The 21,781-nt window shown below is 40.8% G+C and overlaps 1 protein-coding gene across 4 annotated transcripts in view; it reads right to left on the bottom strand.

The window, feature by feature from the left end:
• Positions 1–5,111: 5,111 nt before the first annotated feature.
• tial1 (TIA1 cytotoxic granule-associated RNA binding protein-like 1) overlaps positions 5,112–21,781 on the bottom strand; it is a 38,469-nt gene continuing 21,799 nt past the window's right edge. For 2 of the 4 annotated variants that reach the window (XM_080205747.1, XM_080205748.1), the window contains exons 7-12: positions 17,211–17,319; positions 9,608–9,703; positions 9,407–9,491; positions 7,334–7,457; positions 7,078–7,220; positions 5,113–6,786 (exon numbers count right to left, since the gene is read on the bottom strand). In XM_080205747.1, the coding sequence (XP_080061873.1) occupies positions 6,666–6,786; positions 7,078–7,220; positions 7,334–7,457; positions 9,407–9,491; positions 9,608–9,703; positions 17,211–17,319 (678 nt within the window). In that variant the 3' untranslated portion in view covers positions 5,113–6,665. Of the gene's footprint in view, positions 6,787–7,077; positions 7,221–7,333; positions 7,458–9,402; positions 9,492–9,607; positions 9,704–17,210; positions 17,320–21,781 lie in introns of those variants that run through there. The other 2 variants (XM_080205750.1, XM_080205749.1) reach the window with 2 other exon arrangements.

The raw sequence follows: 21,781 nt of genomic DNA, 5'->3' as shown, positions 1-21,781 counted from the left end.
TAGACAACCACTTTAAACACGTTCAACACAGCAGAGAGCAATGTTCTCATAATACTGGAAATTGAGTCTTTTGGTTGAAGTCTGCAGTCCTCTTCAACAAATTTGAAGACAGCTTCCCAAAACACCAGAGAAACTCTAGTCCAGCTCTCAACAGCAGATTTTTACCCTTCAGGAAAACAAGATCTTGTTTTTAGCTAACCAGCAGAATTTTTAAAGAAAACACAGGGAGAGACTTTTCTTTCAGTTTGATGCATCTAACACTAATTCCCAAAACTGAAACTGAACTCCAATGGCATCATTGCAGATGTCAGAGCAGAGCTTTCTTGAAGGTCAACCCACAGAAAGCGATTGGCCCGGATGGAGTACCTGAACAAGCACTCAGATCCTGCACGGATCAACTGGTGGAGGTATTCACATATCTTCAACCTCTCTTTACAACAACTGAGGTCCCTATCTGTTTTAAGAAGACAACCATCATCCCTTGCCAAAGAAAAGCCAAGCAACGTGCCTTAGTGATATTGTCTGGTGACTCTGACATCCATCATTATGAAGTGCTTCGAAAGGCTAGTCATGACACAAATCAATTCTAGCTTCCTGGACCCATTACAATTTGCCTACCCCCGCAATAGGTCTACAGCAGATGTCATCTCCTTGGCCATGCACTCAACCCTGGAACACCTAGGTAACAAAGACACCAATGTCAGACTCCTTTTCGTTGACTACAGCTCAGCCTTCAATACCATTATTCCTACAAAACCTATTTCCAAACTCCTTGGCTGAGCCTCGGCATCTCCCTTTATGACTGGATCCTGAATTCCTTAACCCACAAACCACAATCAGTAAGCATAGGCAACAACATCTCCTCCATGATCTTCCTCAAATCTGGTGCCTTACAATGCTGTATTTTCAGCCCCCTACTATACTCCTTATACACCTACAACTGCATGGCCAAATTCCCCTCCAACTTTACTTTCAAGTTTGCTGACAACACTGTTGTAGTGGGTCAGATCTCAAACAATGATGAGACAGTGTACAGGAATGAGAGAGAATCTGGTGAACTGGTGCAGAAACAATAACCTCTACGTTAACAAAACGAAGGAGATTGTCATCAAGTTCAGGAAGTGTGGAAGAGAACATGCCCCTGTCTACATCAACAGGGACGAAGTAGAAAGAATCAGAATCCATCAGTTCAGGAGGCCATTCAGCCCAACGAGTCTGTACCGACCACAATCCCAACCAGACCCTATCCCCATAACCCTATGCATTTACTCTAGCTAATCCCCCTGACACGAAGGGACAATTTAGCATAGCCAATCCACCTAACCTGCACATCTTTGGACAGTGAGAGGAAACTGGAGTAAACCCACACACAGGGAGAATGTGCGAATAAATGATCCAAGGGGGCAGTGAACCCAGATCCCTGGTGCTGTGAGACAGTAGTGCTAACCACTGTCACCATGCCACCTTCCCCCCCCCACCCCAGCTGGGTTCAAGAGCTTCAAGTTTTTAGGTGTCCAGATCATTAACAACCTGGTCCAGGTCCCCCCTTAGTTAAGAAAGTCCACCAAAGCCTTTCTCAGAGGACTAAGGAAATTTGGCATGTCTGCTACAACTCACTAACTTTTACAGATGCACCATAGAAAGCATGCTTTCTGGTTGTGTCACAGCTTGGTATGGTTCCTGCTCTGCAAGAAACTACAAAATTGTGAATGTAGTCCAATCCATTATCATGCAAACCAGTCTCCCATCCATCAACAGTCTGCACTTCCTGCTGCTTCAGCAAAGCGGCCAGCATAATTAAGGACCCCACGCACCTCCGGACATTCTCTTTCACCTTCTTCCATCAAGAAAAAGATGCAAAATTCTGAGGTCACATACCAATCATCACCCTGTCGCCAATGAACTTTTGAATGGACCTACCTTGCATTAAATTGATCTTTCTCTACACACTATGACTGTAACACTACATTCTGCACACTCTCCTCTATGAACATTATGCTTCGTCTGCACCGTGCGCAAGAAACAATCCTTTTCACTGTATGCTAATACGTGACAATAATAAATCAAATCATGCAAAGCTGTGAGCATGAATTTAAAAAACTCAAAAATACAACAAAAACTGCAATTTTTCCATCATGACGAGGACTGCACTTCACTACTAATTTGCCCCAGCTACATTTTAACTGACAGCTAAGTTCTTGTATATTATCACTCTCCCAAGGCAATTACTTGAGCCCTGTAATATCTGTTGATGCTGGAATCATTGACCCCTAATAACTGGGTTCTTAGAACAACCCCCAGTTCGTGACAAATGTCTGTCAACTGGCAACGTCCTCCACACATACTAACTTCTTAGCAAGTGTCTGACTCCAAACTTACCCCTGACAAATGCCCCCTATTATTTGTCCTGTGACAAATGTTAAACCTCGGCAAGTGCAAAGACCTTAGTGATGCAATACTATTTTTATATCCTATTTGCAGGTAACTTTGATCATTTAGCCCAAGTAGGTGCACCTGTATCAACACCACTATCGACTTTAACCTAATATGTGCAACCATTGACTAACGGGAAGAGTGTACCTAGCTTTCCCAAACAATCTAACTATAACCTTAATCAGAAGTCCTAGCCTCAGATAATTCTTATAGACATTCAGCTTTGTAGTTTTAAGCTTCTATTTACTGCTAAGCTGGACTTGGAGCCTAAATATACATGTCTGAGCTATTATTTCAGTTCATTCCGTGTTTTCTTAAAAGCAGTAAATGGATACCACCATTAAGACTTTCACACAACCCAAAATTCATGAATCATTTTGGTATATACAATTTAAGACTTTATCATTATGCTAATATATCATACAATATATCAACGCAAGCCTTATGAATTACCTAAGTGTGCCAAGAATGTGATGTCTTAATTTATGGGGTCTAAGAATCTAGGCTGGAAAACTATTGTATTTGTGGAATTAGGTGAGCATTCCTCCTTTGCCTGGCTTCACAGAAATGTAACAAATTCCGGACCTTGGGCAGCTCCAAATGTCTTGAAGCATAGTTGATTAGGTCACTTAAAACCAAGCACTAAACAGTATTGGCAAGGTGCAACTTTAACACATTTCAATTGGGGTCATAGTATTCCCACCCCAATTTGCACTCACAAAGACCTAAAACTTTATTCAGATTGGTGCTGGGGCATCCAAGATATGAGCTTCCAATTTGGCAACTAACATTTCGCCAGGGCATATCAGGCATTAGAAATTGATGTTTCATGCCCAGAAATATAGGTAATTCAAAGTTAAATTTCTCCCCTATTTTGCAATTTCACCAGTGGCTGGCTGTTTGGTGTGCTTTACGAAACAATGCATGTTGCCTGCTATTCTTTTATAATTATGTTCAATACTTCCTTTAAATTTTCACTGTCACCACATATTTCCATTACTCATCCAATGCTTTCTAATTGCTGAGTTCCCTCCAAACCCACTGCACTTTTTTAGCTTGTCAGGCTCTAAAATTGGAAACTTGTTTGTCTTCAAAGCAAAAGGTGCTGACTGCCAAAGCAATCATTATATATCTGCTGTATGTATAAATTGCCTGCTTGCAAACAGTTAAGGAAAATCTGCTCCTTAGCTTCTGGAAATTCAAACATTTGCTTCACTGTCTCTCAGAATATCTATTTTTTAAATTCTCAGTGGATATGTGCAACTTACTTCCACATGCAAGCACTACCATATATCACATATAATTAACACAAACAGTGCCATAAAAGATCTACCATTGTCCTTTTATATTAAATACCTACAGTATTATCCAGATTAACCTTTGGAAGTCAGGATCAGAAAGCACAATAATTTTAATAAAAAAGTCCATAATTAAAACAAGTGAAGCATTTTCACAAACTAATGTACACCGAAAATGGAGGTAGTTTTTTTCACTGACAGACATTAAATAAATTAGGTTCATTCCATCTATTGATACAGCTCCTGAGCAGTTATCAAATGATGATTTAACGTTTGAATAAATTCAAAATTAAATAGAAGAGAATTATTTATTTGCCATTTCAAGGAATGTTGTATTTTCAGTTGTTCTGAGTGTCAGTCAAACCACCACCCGAAATATTGAATGCAATCTGAAGGACTGCACTATTAGCCTCACAGGGTACAGTGCAAATTCACAAGGATACTGAGGTTAAAGAACTAAATTACAACGACAGATTGAATAACTTGTATTTTCTTGAATTTAGGTTGATTTAATCAAGTCATCTAAAATAAGTAATGAGTCAATACAGATGAACTATTCCCTTTGGCAGGAGCATGCAAAACACAGCATAGAATCTTAAAATCAAAGCTAGACCATGAAAAAAGCAAGTATAAATCTGAACTCCTCCCCCTACCCACCAAAGGCTAGACATTGGATCAATTGAAATTGAAGCTAAACAAAGATCATTAGGCAAGGGTATCAAACATTGTGGATTAGTGTCCAAATGAAGGTATAGGTCAGCCACGATGTAACTGAATGATGAAACAGGTTTGTCTGTTGTCTGCTTCTGTTCTCATGACCTGCACTTTAAATTTACAATCTGTACAGCTTATCATACAACAAGCTTCATGGAAAAAACAAAATAATAAAAATGCTCTAAATGCCGTTATAGCCCAGTACAAATTCTGTGATCCATACCATCCTCGTACACCAGTATCTTTTACCTTCCTGAGAAACAAAGTTGAAATGCATTTCACTAGGCACAAATTACTGGCCAGCACAAGTAAAACATATCAGCATCAGATTCCTGCATCAGCAATAATATAAATTAAGCCCAGTGTAAGATTGTCACTACTCCACGTCACAGCCCAAGAATACTCCATATTTGAACAACAGGATTTTCCCACTCTTGGCACCAGATATTTGCTTTATCCTCCAAATGAGAATTTGGTACAAATGTTTTAGAGATTGAGATAATGCTTGAGATAGTAAGCTGAAACAAATTAAAGCCTTGTAATTTCAAATAACCAAAAAGTATTTATGTGCTTTACCTGCCATTTTTGTGTTCAAAGCAGGTTGGTTTTCATCGAGCTACACAAATCTAAGAAATGGAAACCATGTAGTTTATTTTTTAAAATCATTTTATTTCTTTAGATACAGAAGAAATAATCCAGAAACGACTAATGTTAATTAGCTTTCAATGTCTTCATAATCCACCCATTCCACACTCAAATGAGCTAGCAATTATTTTACAAATGTGAAACGCACCAACATGCAAACCACTCAAAAATATATTTAAAATGAAACTTCATAAATGGTACAGAATTTTGCACTGCACCTTCAATTAACAAATGGCACACATTATTGTTAAAAATAAACAGTGGGTTCTGACATGATTGTTGTATTTTACATTTTTAATTTTAGACTTAAAAATACTCCCATTTGTTGGTGGCCTGAAGAAATTATGCAACTATTCAACCTTGCATTAAATTTATATGGTTCAATAAATTTGCATGATATTAAGCACGGCAACAGAAATAGGTAGAAAAGCAAAGAGCACAAACTATTCTTAATGACACTATGCCCAAAGCAGCTTGAAGAAATAAAATTTAAGGCTTCAGTTTGAAATTTACTTTGTATAATTTTACATACCACATTAACTGCAGTAGGAAAGATATATTAACATACTCTTGTGAAACACCGCTATACATTGCACGTTCTGGGCGATTTGCTACTTCAGTATTGTACAATTGAATAGCTTTTTAAAAATCTCAACCGCTGACACAAAGTAGGAATTGTGATACCTTTACACTAGAGCATGCTTTAATAATCATACTGGTGTATTAAATGTTATCTATAGATATTTACACTTCTGACGTTCACCCCAATCCCCTTGTCCGTATGTATGCAAGTATGTAGAACTTGTCTCTAATATAGCCAAAATAATACAAGGGACTCCAGCTGTCCAAATGTAGCCAGTGTTCCCTTCTCAGTTTCCTAATTTTAGAGTGTTATGCAACACATTTTTAAAAAACTGTTGCCTTCATTGGGCTTCTTGTTCAATCCATAAGACAAAGTGAAAGAAAAAATTTAAAGCCCGAGTGTTAAATTTGATGCATCTCAATATATGCCAGTGCGCTGGCATTTTAGGATGGCCATGAATTAGAACTTCCCTGAAAACAGCAGGCAGTTGGTCCATCGCAACGCGAGATTCAGTTGTCTTGTGTTTATTGAACATTAAGCCTGACTTCATGATACAAGGCTTTAAAATTCCCTTTACAATGATAGAATACGAAATTAATCTTGTGGAATGCTCAACTAAAAGAAAAGATTGTCAAAAGTCTGGTTGACATTTTCCCACTAACACTGTATTTATTTTTTAAATTCATACACAATAGCACTTCATTTTCAAAATAAATTCATCATTCTCGATTACTTCACACTTTGAAAACAAGTTAACAGATTATGTGTTTCCCCCCCCCCCAACCCCTCCCCGTCCCAAACAAAAAAGAAAGAGCAGAACAGGGAAACATTCACATCCTCCACCATGAGTTCAGCTGTGATAGAATTTTTAAAATATTCAGCCTTAAAATAAATAGTCTATATTTTGTTCATGGTGTCAGTGAACATGTTGATGTTGCGCCATTAGAAAAATCTGGGTTCCTCATTTGTAGGTAAAGAGAACGAGTCCCTGCTCATTGCGTCTGGTAACCTGCCATCCCAAAGCCAGCTTGGTTAGGTATAACAGCAGTACCCTGCCCTTGGGCTGGCTGAGCACTAAATCCACCAACCCAGGCAGCTGCAGATTGAGGTTGACTGCAAAAAAACACAGAAGTATTTCAATGAATTTAACTTAGAAGTCCTTACTGATCACAGCACATGAACTGGACATGACTTAAGTTACAACATATTAATTTCCCAATAATATTCAACAGGCATATAAAGAAGGATTTAATATGACAGTTAAAATTGGGAGGGGACACATTTACAGAACTGTTACACACACAGGCTGAATTATAGGGAAATATAATTTTGCACACCCAGTTTCTCCACAAAAGGTTCACCTGGGCAGTGAGTTCAAGGTACTTCATCCAGTAAATTACTTACTCTACTCCAAATCCTTGCTGATTCCACGCTTGGCCATACATGCCGTAAGAGGGCACTTGCCAACCATTGGCTACATACTGACCATACTGTTGAGCGTTGCCATACCACTGGCCCCACTGACCCCAGGGCTGAGCAAATTCCATCTGAATGAAGGGGGGTAATAAAATTACTACATATTAGTTACATGCGACAGGCTGCAGCAAAAGCAAAAAGTTTGAAATTCAGCTGTAAAAGCAAGTTACTTAAGCCAGCTTACCTGCTGATACTTGTTAGCCGAATCAGTAGTTTCTTTACCCCAATAGCATTTAACAATATGACCTTCAATAGTGGTTCCATTAACTGACACTATTGCATGAGCAGCACTATCATGGGTTGCAAACCTATTAAAAATACAAGAACATTAGCTTTTGTAATTTCTGACATGATTAACTTACACCAATCAATTTCCATCAAAAGTTTGAAGCAGCCTCAAGGACTCATGGCAGAATGCTTCAAAATCAGGGCCAAAAAATTTGCACACCCCTGCTATACACCAGACACATTGAAAACATGCACAAGGCCATTTTAGCATCTAGACTTTCATCTGGAAGGTACTGGTTTGTGCAGGAGTAACAGCACTCACACCAGCTCATTCTGCATCTGCAATCCTGGCAACATCTCTGATCACGCCACCTCGATTAACAGCCACAACTGTAGTGCCTCCTGTAAGTCAGCAGTCTGACAGGCACCTGCTCTAAAGTATCCAGGCTGAAACAGGAATCCTGGTCACATTTGAGCCCGGGGAGAGCAAATGTCATTTTCTTAGTGCAGAATAAAGTGTAACTGGAATCTTCACTCCTACTCAACCCTTTCTAACTTTCCATCAATCCTGGGAACGACCAGGCCTGTTCAAACATATAATCAATAACCAAGTACACTGATTGACATGCTGTTTTTATGCTAATCTTCTTGATGAGATTAGGTGACTTGTTCTTGTTGAGTTGGCTTGCACAGGGAGGCTATGTGCAAGTTATCAACTCCATTCTAACAGACCCAATGTGCACAATGCTCTTTCTACTATCCATCAAGAGGCTATCATGTTTGACAAGATAGAAGAAGTCACACCCATCACTAGCCTTGCCATTTGCAAAAACTTGAAAAATCCACTAAGAAAGTACTTAGATGTTGGGAATTCTACATAACAACAGTTAACATTCATGCAGCAGATACCAACCCAGCAAACAAGTAGACATAATTGTGGGATGTACACAGCATGAAAGGCTGTAACTTCCTTGAAGTAGCAATCAGCGTCAGCTTGTCACACCATGGTAAATTTCTTCAATGCCTGTCCTACCCTACCTTCTGCCTCAGACAAGGCAAGAACCAGGCAGAACAGTTGTCTCTGAAGGCCAGCATTACAGTCCAGCAGAATTGGACTGAGGACATGTCCTCTTTTCACTGCATTGATTGCTGTCATCTAGGTAAGCCTAAAGGTCCAGCGAAATTGACAGGCCAGGGATAAGGTGAGCATCAACATAGATGGATCAGGTTTGAGTGCTCAAGAGGATTGGGGTGTGAAAAACTGAGTGAGGGGCAGTCGGGTAAGGAGAGGAGTCCCTTGGTGGGAGTCCAGGATGTGAGAGTGTGGACACTTTATGTAGGAAGTGTTGGTAGTAGTTACCCATAAGAAAGATCCTTTAACTCTACCAACTTTAAAGAACTATTGGTGTAATCATAGTGAAAACATCCAAAGTTAGCAACATAAATTGCATTTTCAAAGATTCCCAGCACAGTGCAATTGTCCAGAGGAAGTCAGCGCTTTTGGACCACTGCCATGCAAACCCTTATGTGCAAAGTTCCAAGAGGGATTCCCCAACTCATCTTTGGAATTCAATAATGGAGAGGTTATACGGCCCCACAATTTCACAGCTGAGGTTGTGTAGCCATTTCACCATTTCCAACTGATTGAAATATTTCAATTCTAACAGCTTGAGGTCTAGCATATTGTATCCCTCATCCATCAGAAAGCATGTTCCAATATAGCTTAAGACCTAAGCAAAATGGAACAATTGAAATGAAGTGGTAATAGTTCATACTAATCTGACCAAAATAATCTAAAAATTATCCATATTCAAATTAAAATGGACAACATGAATATACCAGAGGCACTGAAGGGAACTAGTGGACAAATTATATAAGTAATCTGTAAAAATACAAAATACATTGCAACTTACATGTGAAAACCAAAAAAGCCACAGAATAACTCGAGCTTTTTAAATATTAAGAATGGCTTTACATTTAAAATAATTATATTTCAACAAAGCAAAAAGATGTTACAAGCAAAACCTACCTAACGAAGGAGTATCCCTTTTCTGGGAAAACACGAATTTCCATGATTTGCCCAAATGGTGAGAAAGTCTGACGCATAAGCTGTTCTGTAAATTGAAGGATTATAAAACATGCAAGAATGTTAGTCCAACAATATATGAATATTTTGTTTTAAATCAATACTGGTACCATTTGTCTTTTATTAAATCAATGTTGTCCATACCTGTTAGGCCTGAAGCAATACCTCCACAGTAGACAGTACAATTTGTGGAACTGGACTGATTCACTACTTCTTCAAATTTTAGATGTTTTGAACTACCTATAAAGGAGAAAAAAAAGTTTCTTCAACTCCTGCCCACAACACAAGTGGTTATGTTATTGGCCTACTAATTAAAGGTCTAGATTAGTGAATTGGCAACACAAGTTCAAACCCCATCATCACAACTGGAGAATTTAAATTCATTTAATTAAATAAAGATGGAATAAAAAGTTACCATGAGTAATGGGATCTATAAAACTACCACTAAAAACCCATCCAGTCCACCAATATCTGTGAAGAAAGGAAATCTGCCATCCTTACACAGTACGGCCCATGTAAGATTCCAGTTCCAGAACAGTATAGTTGACTCTCAACTGCCTTCTGAAATGGCCTCAAGCCATTTTAACCCACAATTCCAAGTCGTCTAGGAATAAAATCAGCTAGGGCACCCAAAAACAATTTAAGCATCTGGACACCCAGCCTAGTATACTCTTCAAAAGTTCTCCCCTTTTACATGTGGGAAGTGCTTCTCCTTCCACCTTGAAGAACAAGAACAGCAGCACACAGGGACATGAGTTCTCCTCCAAGTCACACACCACCCTGTCTAAAATATATTGCTGTTGCACCATAATTCTGGAACTTCCCATTATCACTTTCGTATATCACCACATACCATCACAGGGACTGCAGCAGTTCAAGGTGACTTCCAATTAATTCACATCCAATTAATGAATTAAAAAACAGATAACAAGTAAGCGGGTCACAAAGACTGGTCACATCAAGAGTTTAGAGTAGGAGAATGAAGTTTATAATCCTGGTTACAGGCACGTTTTGAAGTGCGCTGCGAAGCACAAATCCTTCTATAAAGAATGTAATGTCAAACCAGAACAAAAAGATTTTGTATGATATGTTATGCATTTCAAATGAGATGCAATGAGTATACAGTGAAATACAATTAACAATTAGGTCTGAGGAAAGGGAAGTTGGCATCACAAAGTAAAAGAAAGTTTAAGCTAACAGAATTATATAAAAATTGCAAAACAGAAACGTGCACACTGTAGTCAAAGTTGGTGTTTATCTGCTACACGAGAAGTGGTCTGAAATCTACATTCCCCACTCCTCAGCCACATTTAATCTATTCTTAGGAGGCATGATCACTACTTCATACGCAAACTCAACTCGTTTAAAATAAAACTTCTCCTGCTCTGTTCCAATTCCTTTGCATTTACTCTTCAATCAATGTTACCTTCCATTGGAAAGTTTCCATCAACTCCATTCTTTACTTTAAAATGCCAAATTGCCTCCGAATTTCCACATTATACCCCATCATTGCTGTTTCCCAATAACAGGTAGAAGTGTGAATCAATGCTTGTTAATTCAGCATTCATCCCGTGTGAAGCCAAAATTGTTAACAGCCCTTCAACTAGGAGTTTCACTCACTTTTTAAACAGCAAGCCACTTCATTACCTAATGAATCATAGCCCCAAATCCACCCACAATCATTTCCAGTTTTCCCACAAAAGTAATAAAGATCTCCATTTTTTTCCCTCCATTTATTCAATATGCTTTCAGCTCTCAATTACACACTACATCTATTAACAGTCTTTAAATTTGCAAATCATTTCCTCTAAATGGTAATGGTCATAGGTTCAGAAGTTGCTGCAGGCAAGGTGCATCTTGATGTTACTAACTGCTGCAACAATTCATAGGAGTGAAGCTTTGTGGAAGGACTGCCGAAGTTGCTTTATCCTAGGAGCTTCAAGTGTTGCCGAAGCTACACTCATTCAGGCAGTTGGAGAATATTCCGTCACACTCCTGACTTGTGTTTTGTAGATGGTGGACAGGCTTAGTGGTGAGAGAGTTACTCAGGGCAGGATTTCAGGCCTCTGACTTGTTCTCATAGACACATTATCGATATGGCTAGTCCAGATCAGTTTCTGGTCAATGATAGCCCCCAAAATGTTGATAGAGGAGGATTCAGCAATAGTAATGGCATTGAATGTCATGGGGCAATGGTTAGATTCTCTCATGCTGAAGATGGACAATGCCTGATACGTGTGGAGCATGAATATTACTTGCCACCCCAGGCCTGGATATTGTCCAGGTCATGCTACATTTGGACATATACTGCTGAAATATCTATACTGTAATGAATGGTACTGTTGTGCACATCAGCAAACATCCCCACTTCTGTACGCATGATGGAAGGAAGGTCATTGATTAAGAAGATGGTTGGGCTGAGCGCACTGTCCTAAGGAACTCCTGCAGTGATATTCTGGAACTGAGATGATTAACCTCCAACAATCACAGCCATCTTCCTCTGTGCCAGGTCCAACTCCAACCAGCAGAGAGTTTCCCTCCAGTTCCCATTGACTTCAGTTTTGCTTGGGCTCCTTAATGCTACACTAGGTCAAATGCTGCCTTGATGTCAAGGGCAGTAACTCTCACCTCACCTCAGGAATTTTACTCTTTTCTCCATGTTTGAACTAAGGCTGAAACGAGGCCAGGAGCTGACTGACCCTGACAAAACACAAACTGAAAGTCAATGAGCAGACTATTGCCAAGTGCCACTTGATAGTGTTGTTGATGATCCCTTACATAACATAAGAAATAGGAGCAGGAGTAGGCCACCTAGCCCTTTGAGCCTGTCCCGCCATTCAATAAAATCATGGCTGATCTGAAGTGGATCAGTTCCACTTACCCGCTTTCTCCCCATAACCCTTAATTCCCCTGTCTATTAGAAACCTATCCAACCTTGACTTAAAAATATTCAGCAAGGTAGCCTCCACCACTTCAATGGGCAGAGAATTCCAGAGACTCACCACCCTTTAAGTGAAGAAGTTCCCCCTCAACTCCGATCTAAACTGCAGCCCCCCCCCCTTATTTTGAGGCTGTGCCCTCTAGTTCTGCTATCCTTTCTAAGCAGGAGGAATCTCTCTACCTCTACCCTATCTAGCCCCTTCATTATCTTATACGTCTCTGTAAGATCCCCCCCCTCAGCCTTCTAGCCTCTAATGAGTACAGACCCAGTCTATTCAATCTCTCTTCATAGGCTAACCCCCTCATCTCTGGTATCAGCCGAGTGAACCTTCTCTGTACTCCCTCCAAGGCCAATATGTCCTTTCGCAAATGCGGTGACCAAAACTGCACACAGTACTCCAGTTGTAGCCTCACCAGTGCCCTGTACAGTTGCAAGACCTCCCTGCTTTTATATTCTATCCCCCTCGCTATAAAGGCCAACATTCCATTCACCTTCTTGATCACCTGCTGCACCTGCAGACTGAGTTTTTGCAATTCGTGCACAAGGACCCCAAGGTCCCTCTGCACCGTAGCATGCTACAGCTTTTTGCCCTTTAAATAACAATCCCTCCTACTATTATTTCCACCAAAGTGGATAACCTCACATTTGCTAATGTTATACACCATCTGCCAGGTCCTCGCCCACTCAGCCTATCCAGATCTCTCTGCAATCACTTTATGATTCCATCACTTATGATCAGGATACTCTGGTGGGGCAGTAATTGGCCAGGTAGGTATCACTGCAGCTGCACTGGAATAGCTTAGCTAGGGATGTAAGAAGTTCCAGAACAAAGTGCTTCAGTACTAGTGCCAGAATTTTGCCAGGGTCCATAATCTTTGCCATTCCTTGATATCACATGAAATGAATCAAATTGGCTGAAGGCTGGCATCCATGATGCTGGGGATCTCAGGAGGAGGCCAAGATAGAGGTGGAGAGACTCTTCCCGCTCAAAAAAGACAGTAGGACTAGGGGGCACAGCCTCAAGATAAAGGGGAGGCGGTTTAGAACGGAGTTGAGGAGGAACTTCTTCACTCAAAGGGTGGTGAATCTCTGGAATTCTCTGCCCGTTGAAGTGGTGGAGGCTGCCTCGCTAAATATTTTTAAGAAGCGGGTTGATGGGTTCTTGATAAGAGAGGGGATTAAGGGTTATGGGGAGAGGGCGGGAAAGTGGAACTGAGCTACGACAGATCAGCCATGATCTTATTGAATGGCGGGGCAGGCTCGAAGGGCTAGATGGCCTACTCCTGCTCCTATTTCTTATGTTCTTATGGATCACCCACTTAGTGGTTCTGGCTGAAGGTTGTTGAGAACGCTTAAGTCTTATCTTTTGTACTGTGCTGGCATCTTGCATCATTGAGGATGGGGGATGTACGCAGAGCCTGCACCTCCAGAGAGTTGTTTAACTGTCCACCACCATTCACAGCTGGATGCGGCAGGACTCCAGTACTTGAATATGATCCATTGGTTGTGAAATCGCACTGCTCTTAGGCATACCAGTAGTCTTGTGTTGTAGCTTTCCCACACTGACAACTCACATTTAGGTATAATGTTGCTCCCGGTATGCTCTCTTCGCTGAACCTGGGCCGATTCCCGAGCTTGATGGTAACAGTAGAATGGGATACATCAGGCCATGGGGTTACAGATTGTGGTCGAGTACAATGCTTGTGCTGCTGATGACCCAGAGGATGAAGTTGCGAGATATCTTCACAAAGTTTATTCCATTTAGGACGGTGGCAGTGCCATAAACTGGAGGATGTGTTCAATGCGAAGACAGGATTTCACCTCCACAAAAACTGTGGTGGTGGTCGCTCCTCCTGATGAGGATAAGATTAAGTATGCTTTCCCTCTTGTTGGATCAATAACCATCTGCCACACACTCCAGACTAACAGCTACTTCCTTTAGAACCTGGCCAGCTCGGTCTGTGGTGGTGCTACTGAGCCACACTTGGTGATGAACAGTGACATTCTCAGATTACATTTTGCACACTTGCCATCCATAGTGCTTCCTAAGTGGTGTTCAACATGGAGAAGTACTGATTCATCAGCTGAAAGGGGGTGGATACATGACAATCAGCAAGAAGTTCCCTTGTCCACATTTGACCTGATGCCATGTAACCATATGGGGTCCAGAGTCAATTTTTTTTTAAGTTTATTTATTAGGGCCACAAGTAGGCTTACATTAACACTGCAATGTAGTTACTGTGAAAATCCTAGTCGCCATACTCTGGTGCCTGTTCGGGTACACAGAGGGAGAATTCAGCCAACATACCGAACCAGTATGTCTTTCAGACTGTGGAAGGAAACCAGAACATCCAGAGGAAACTCACGCAGACATGGGGAGAATGTGCAGATTCTTCAGACAGTAAGCCTCTGTACAGGGACCTTTGCTATTTGTAATATATATAAATGACTCGGAAGAGGGAGTATGTGGTGTGATCAGCAAGTTTGCCGATGACACAAAGATGGTTGGACTTGCTAATAGTGAGCAGCAGTGTCAGGCAATACAGCAGGATATAGATAGGCTGGTATATTGAGCAGAGAAATGGCAGATGGAATTTAATCCAGATAAATGCAAGGTGATGCATTTTGGAAGAAATAATGTAGGGGGGAGTTACACGATAAATGGTAGGCCTATTAAGAGTATAGAAACGCAGAGGGACCTGGGGGTGCAAGTACACAAGTCCTTGAAGGTGGCAGTACAGGTGGAGAAGGTGTCAAAGAAGGCCTACAGTATGTTTGCCTTTATAGGGAGGGGTATAGAGTATAAAAGCTGGCGTCTAACGTTGTTGTATAGAATGTTGGTTCACCCACATTTGGAGTACTGCATCCAGTTCTGGTCGCTTTACTACCAGAAGGACGTGGAGACCCTGGAGAGAGTGCAGAGGTGGTTTACCAGGATGCTGCCTGGTATGGAAGGACTGAGCTATGAGGAGAGATTGGGCAAATTGGGGCTGTTCTCCTTGGAAAGGCAGAGAATGAGGAGAGATCTAATAGAGGTGTATAAGATTATGAAGGGTATAGGTAGAGTGAACAGAGGTATGCTTTTTCCTAGGTTGCATACAAAAATTACAGGGGGCCACAGACTGAGGGTGAGGGGGGGGCGAGGTACAATTCGGATGTTAGAGGGAGGTTTCTCACACAGAGGGTGGTGGGGGCCTGGAATGCACTGCCAAGTAGGGTGGTGGAGGCAGGTACGCTAGAGTTGTTTAAGGCTTACTTAGATAGGCACATGAGCGGAATAGAGATGGAGGGATACAGAAGACTGTTCTAAATAAAGATCAAGAGCCTTGGGACGTCCCTGGGAATCAATTGATTCCTATGGACCTTCCAACACATTTCACGGCTCACTTGTCTTACTTCTGAGCTTCTGGGGATTCCGCAAATGTGTCTAAGTTATGCATGTTTATTGACGTATTTTCTTTTATTTCACAGGTGATTCGGTCCGCCTTGTTGTCCAACAAAGGGCATACACGCGGTGGGTTGTGCGAGGGCTGCTCTTGGATGTTGCTTCGCGAGTTGCCTAGTGCTTCACGTCGTTGGTGTATGCTTAAACTGGACCATCTGACAGGCAACACGACAGCTCAGTGACTATCACTGTTTGCTGGATCTGGGCCAGTGTCTGCGGGAGTTTGCACATTCTCCCCGTGATTGCGTGGGTTTTCTCCGGGTGCTCCGGTTTCCTCCCACACCCCCAAAGATGTGCTCTCAGGCTGATTGGTATAACAAATTGTCCCTAAATTAGTCTTCCCTCAATCCTCCCCAGTAGGCGCAGACAAAGGTCATAGGTAGAGGAGAGCACTCAATGTTAAAATGGCAGTGCAGGCTCATTGGGCCGAAGGGCCTGTTTCCCGTGCTGTGTTGTTCTTCGTTACCCAATCCAGGAACTGAATCCAGGCCAGTGGTGCTGTGAGGCAGCAGTGCTAACCACTGTACCGCCCACTGAGGACTCTCTGGGAAACTCCCTTGCAAATGTATACCACTATGCCACCACCTCTGCTTGAACAGGATATTACAGTAAGAAATCTCACAACACCAGGTTAAAGTCCAACAGGTTTATTTGGTAGCACAAGCCCCTTCATCAGGTGATCACCTTCACCACCTGATGAAGGGGCAGTGCTCCGAAAGCTTGCGGCTTGTGCTACCAAACAAACCTGTTGAGCTTTAACTTGGTGTTGAGAGACTTCTTACTGTGCTTACTCCGGTCCAACACCGGCACCTCCACATCAGACAGGAGATATCCAGAGACGGTAATAGTGTCACATTAGTGGTACATAAAGTGTAAGGTATGATTCTGTTCTGAGTGTATGACTATTCAGGCTGTTGCTTGACTAGTGTCTGAGTCAGCTCTCTCAATGATCTGTAATGACCTGGTTTTACCATCTTACTTTGCAATGGATATTAAATTGACCATTTTCCAATTTGCCAGTAGACATTCACTCCATAGAACCTCAAAATATAATTCTTCAGCTTGTCCCTTCATAAAGTTGTTGCCCACTTACAGAAACTGAGGTTATTTTTTTGAGCAAGTGCTCACTGTTAATAAGCCCTTAATTTTGATTACTGTTGAGCAAATCTTGAAAAAAGTGCATTATTTCAAAATAATTTGCAAAAAATTGATAGTCTTTCAAAGACAACAACAGACTCTGGTTCTTCACCAAACTAGCTAACAAGGTGACTTAGTCAAATACAAGATCTTCATCAATTCAATAAAGACAGCACATTGGCCAACTTCAAAAATTATGACGTAACATTGATTGAGAAACCTACTCTCTGGTGCACTCTTTGGAGCTGGCGGTTTGCGTGTTGCCCAGTTTGTTCGAATTTGCCGGCCTCCCAGCCATTGACCACCCATGTGCACAATTGCATTTTCTGCATCCTATGGAAATGAATAAAAAACATAGAAGTAAGTTCTGCCTCCAACAATAATTATTCCATTCAAGGTTCACTTTGCTTCCCAATTATAAAATTCCGACTGCGGATATAAGAGTGCAGACATACCTATATGCAAAGCTTTATTCACTTAAAGTCCTTATTAAGGAAGGATGAACATACGTGAACAAACAAAAATGATGCAGTACAACTTCCCGGGTTACTAGCTGCTAAACTATTCCAATTCTACTCTATCAATGGAGACTGCATGTATCAATATTTGTAGTTTAGGCACTGACGTTTGTAGACTATAAAATATTTGTATGGTAGATTGCAAAGTACACCTACAATACCAAGGTTTTTTAAAGCCCACGGATCAATCTTCAAATTGTAAATTAATCATTTCACAAAGCTAATAATTTGTTGTTTACTGCTAATAACATTTATAGACCAAGATATAATTGAATAGTGGAACAGTCTTGAGGGGCTAAATATCTGTACCTACCTCTATACCTAGATATACTCAAGCATAAATTTTAGGCTATCACAAGACAATAATATAAAATGTTCAAGAAATAAGAATTGAAACGAAGAGATCACAACCAGACCAGAAGAAATGTGTGGACTCAATTTCTAGATTATCTGGAATCTGACTTACAAGTAGGAGATAATTTAAGTTTTGCAGAATTTAAACCCAAACAATTTGTACTTAAAATTAAACCTCACAGAAATACAAGTTTATTTATGGAACAAATCAAATTTATCATTTCCAGATTATCCAATTATTGCACAGCCAAAAGGCAATTGTATTACTTTTCACTTTACATTATATAGTTTATAAAGCAACAGTCAAAACAATTACTTTCTTTCTAAAGTTACAGCCACGATGTAGTGAAAAGAGATGGGTCAAGAACTCAAAGTTAAGTGTCCACTACCGGTCTGAAGCCAGATTTTAAAATTCTGGTAGCCTTTAACTAGTCCTGGGCCACGAGGTTGTCAATAACATGGATGAGAATCTACCAATACTGTTCTGTAACCTGTCACAAGTACCAGCATAATTCTCCAAATGAGCGCGACTTAATTTTTCTTCTCTTGATTCCTTTCAGGATGCAGTCAACCTACCTACGCATTCAATTCCCTCTCAGCTGAGATCTACTTCAGTGACAGAGCTGTAAACAAAAATCTGATAATTGTGCATATTTAATAGCAATTTTCTAACACAAGTGAGCCCAGTGAAAAGCAATTCACAAAAATGGCAAGTCACTATTTAAATGGTCATTGGATAAACATATGGATGATATTGGAATAGCGTAGGTGAGATGGGCTTTAGATTGGTTTCACAGATCGGTGCAACATCGAGGGCCGAAGGACCTGCACTGCACAGTAATGTTCTACGTTCTATCATCCAAGCTAAAACCTCACTTAACAGGTACACTGCATAAGGACTTGCTGTATTAGGTAAAGATAACCAATTATACATAACAAACATTCATGAAATGCAAAGTTTGTGACTGATTTATTTCAGTGCAATAAGGGCATTGTCATTTGAGACAGCACTTGTAAACTATCCTGCAATCTGTTATCCTCAAAGAGAATGCAGATCTTATGAAAAAAAATCAAAAAGTAAACCAGATACAAATGATAAATTTTAGAAAATAAACACACCAGAAATATCACTGGCTTCAATCACATTCTCTACCTTAATGTATTTGCTCATCCATCAAGATAAAAAGTAGTTAGGTAGGAAAATATCAATGCAAGTCCCAAGTCTGTACTATTACCTGTATCGACATAAGAAATACGAGCAGGAAGAGGCCATCTAGCCCGCCCCGCCATTCAATAAGATCATGGCTGATCTGAAGTGGATCAGTTCCACTTTCCCGCTTTCTCCCCATAACCCTTAATTCCCTTGTCTATCAGAAATCTATCTACCCATGACTTAACATATTCAACGAGGTAGCCTCCACCACTTCAATGGGCAGAGAATTCCAGAGGTTCACCACCCTCAAAGAAGAAGTTCCTCCTCAACTCTGTTCTAAACTGCCCCCCCTTTATTTTGAGGCTGTGCCCTCTCGTTCTGGTTTCCTTTCTAAGTGGAAAGAATCTCTCTACCTCTACCCTATCTAGCCCCTTCATTATCTCGTAAGTCTCGATAAGATCCCCCCTCAGCCTTCTAAACTCCAACGAGTACAGGCCCAACCTAGCCAATCTCTACTCACAAGCTAACCCCCTCATCTCCGGTATCAGCCTGGTGAACCTTCTCTGTACTCCCTCTAAGGCCAATATATCCTTTTGCAAATAAGGGGACCAAAACGGCACACAATACACCAGTTGCAGCCTCACCAGTGCCTTGCAGCAACACCTCCCTGCTTTTATATTCTATCCCCCTCACGATAAAGGCCAACATTCCATTCGCCTTCTTGGATCACCTGCTGCACCTGCAGACTGAGTTTTTGCGATTTGTGCACAAGGGCCCCCAGGTCCCTCTGCACAGTAGCATGCTGCAACTTTTCACCATTTAAATAATATTCCATCCTACTATTATTTCTTCCAAAGTGGATAAACCTCACATTTGCCAGTGTTATACTCCATCTGCCAGGTCCTCGCCCACTAACTCAGCCTATCCAAATCTCTCTGCAGACTTCTTGCATCCTCCACGCAATTCGCCTTTCCACTCACCTTCTTGACATCAGCAAACTTTGTTCCCCTACACTCAGTGCCCTCTTCCAGATTGTTTATGTATATAGTAAACAGTTGAGGCCCCAGCACCGATCCCTGCGGCACGCCACTAGTCACCAACTGCCAACTAGAAAAGCACCCATTTATTCCAACTCTGCTTCCTGTTAGATAGCCAACCCTCAATCCACGCTAACACTTTACCCCCAACTCTGTGTAACCTAACCTCCTGCAGCAACCTTTTGTGAGGTGCCTTATCGAACGCCTTCTGGAAATCTAAAAACACCACATCCACCAGTTCCCCTCTGTCTACTGCCCTAGTCACACCTTCATAAAAATCCAGTAAATTCGTCAAACACGAATTCCTACAGCTTCCTTTTACTTCTACAGGACATATCCCATCCAAGAAATGCTTTTTTTATCCATTATATCCAAACTGTTAAAACTGTGATTTCTGTATCTTGAAGAAATTTTCAGATTTCCCAAGTGACTAAATGCATAAATGCTAGTGCAGCAGAGGGCATTACAGATCCAACAAGTGAAGAGAGCAGTGTTAACACTATTACAATTATGCGACTCTTCCTTGAGACTCTCTCTCCCCCCCATCTCGATTAATGCTCTGTAAATACAAGACTGAAAAAGGAACAAATTTTTTATTACGAGCTTCCATCTTACCGAGGATTTCAGGTCAATCCACATCCAACAACCTGCACTGAAAGTCATTTTGACAATTGCAACAATCCACAACATTCTTAGAGAGTCAATTCACCCATCTCCTATTATGAACAGTTTGTTTAAAAAATTCCAGGATCTGGATCAACATCTTTGTCAAAAGCAAATCAGTTCTCCCTTTGGCCATAACCTGTGTATCAGGTTTCACTGAAATCATCCATTAGTTTGAGATTTATTGTTTGCAGTTACTGTAAACAAAGACGAACAAACAGATTACATCTAGCCACCAAGTGGCAGAGATAAAAAATATGCAAGTTACTGGGGTCAGGTTGTAGTTAAGAGTAGTGTGTTCTGAGCATGTTAGGAAATGGGAAAGGTGCAGAAAAGCTTCATTAGGAGGATTTCAGGGTATAGAGGCTTTAAATACAAGGAATCGTGACAACATTTTTTCAACTAGAATTTAAGGTAGTCAGTTGAAAAGTCAAATGTTTAGGGACACTGAGCAGGCAGAGGAATTGCAGAATTAATGGAAGTGTTAAGCAAATCAAAGCAGGAACGCGATCTCAATGGAATTCTAAATACAGCAGTCATGTCTAGCTACATTCAAGAAAGTTGCAAGGACATTACATTGTGCAAGATGAGTAATGACTTTTTAAAAATGTCTGATATTTCTGGGAATTCAGAAATAAAAGATTATCAATTTTAAACTGTCATTATGAATGAGGGGGGTAAAAATCTATTTTACAATTTATTGGAGCTTGGGACATTTCGCCTCATGGAATATTGGGCTCCACACAGGCTACTAACATCCATGTTTTTCTCTAAAGATTTCTGAAGGAAATAGGTTTCAGTTTTTCAAATTACCAAGGCCCAGTGGAGCCAACTCAGTTGTCACAAAACAACCTGAACATGGAAATACAAATTGTGAAGTGGTACATTCAGGCAGGATACAAAGAAACATGACTGAGAAACACAAAGGAGGAGCAGCAGTACGGGACCATTTGACTCTGAGTCTGCTCCATCATTCAATATGATCATGGTTTATCCTCGATCTCAATGCCATACTCCTGCACTCTCTCCATTCTCCTTGATGCCTTTAAAGTCTAGAAATCTATCCATTT

This window comes from Carcharhinus amblyrhynchos, chromosome 17 (assembly GCF_965287045.1).
Source record: "Carcharhinus amblyrhynchos chromosome 17, sCarAmb.v2.hapA, whole genome shotgun sequence".
In the NCBI taxonomy this organism is placed as follows: domain Eukaryota; kingdom Metazoa; phylum Chordata; class Chondrichthyes; order Carcharhiniformes; family Carcharhinidae; genus Carcharhinus; species Carcharhinus amblyrhynchos.
This window is presented reverse-complemented; position numbering and strand designations above follow the sequence as displayed.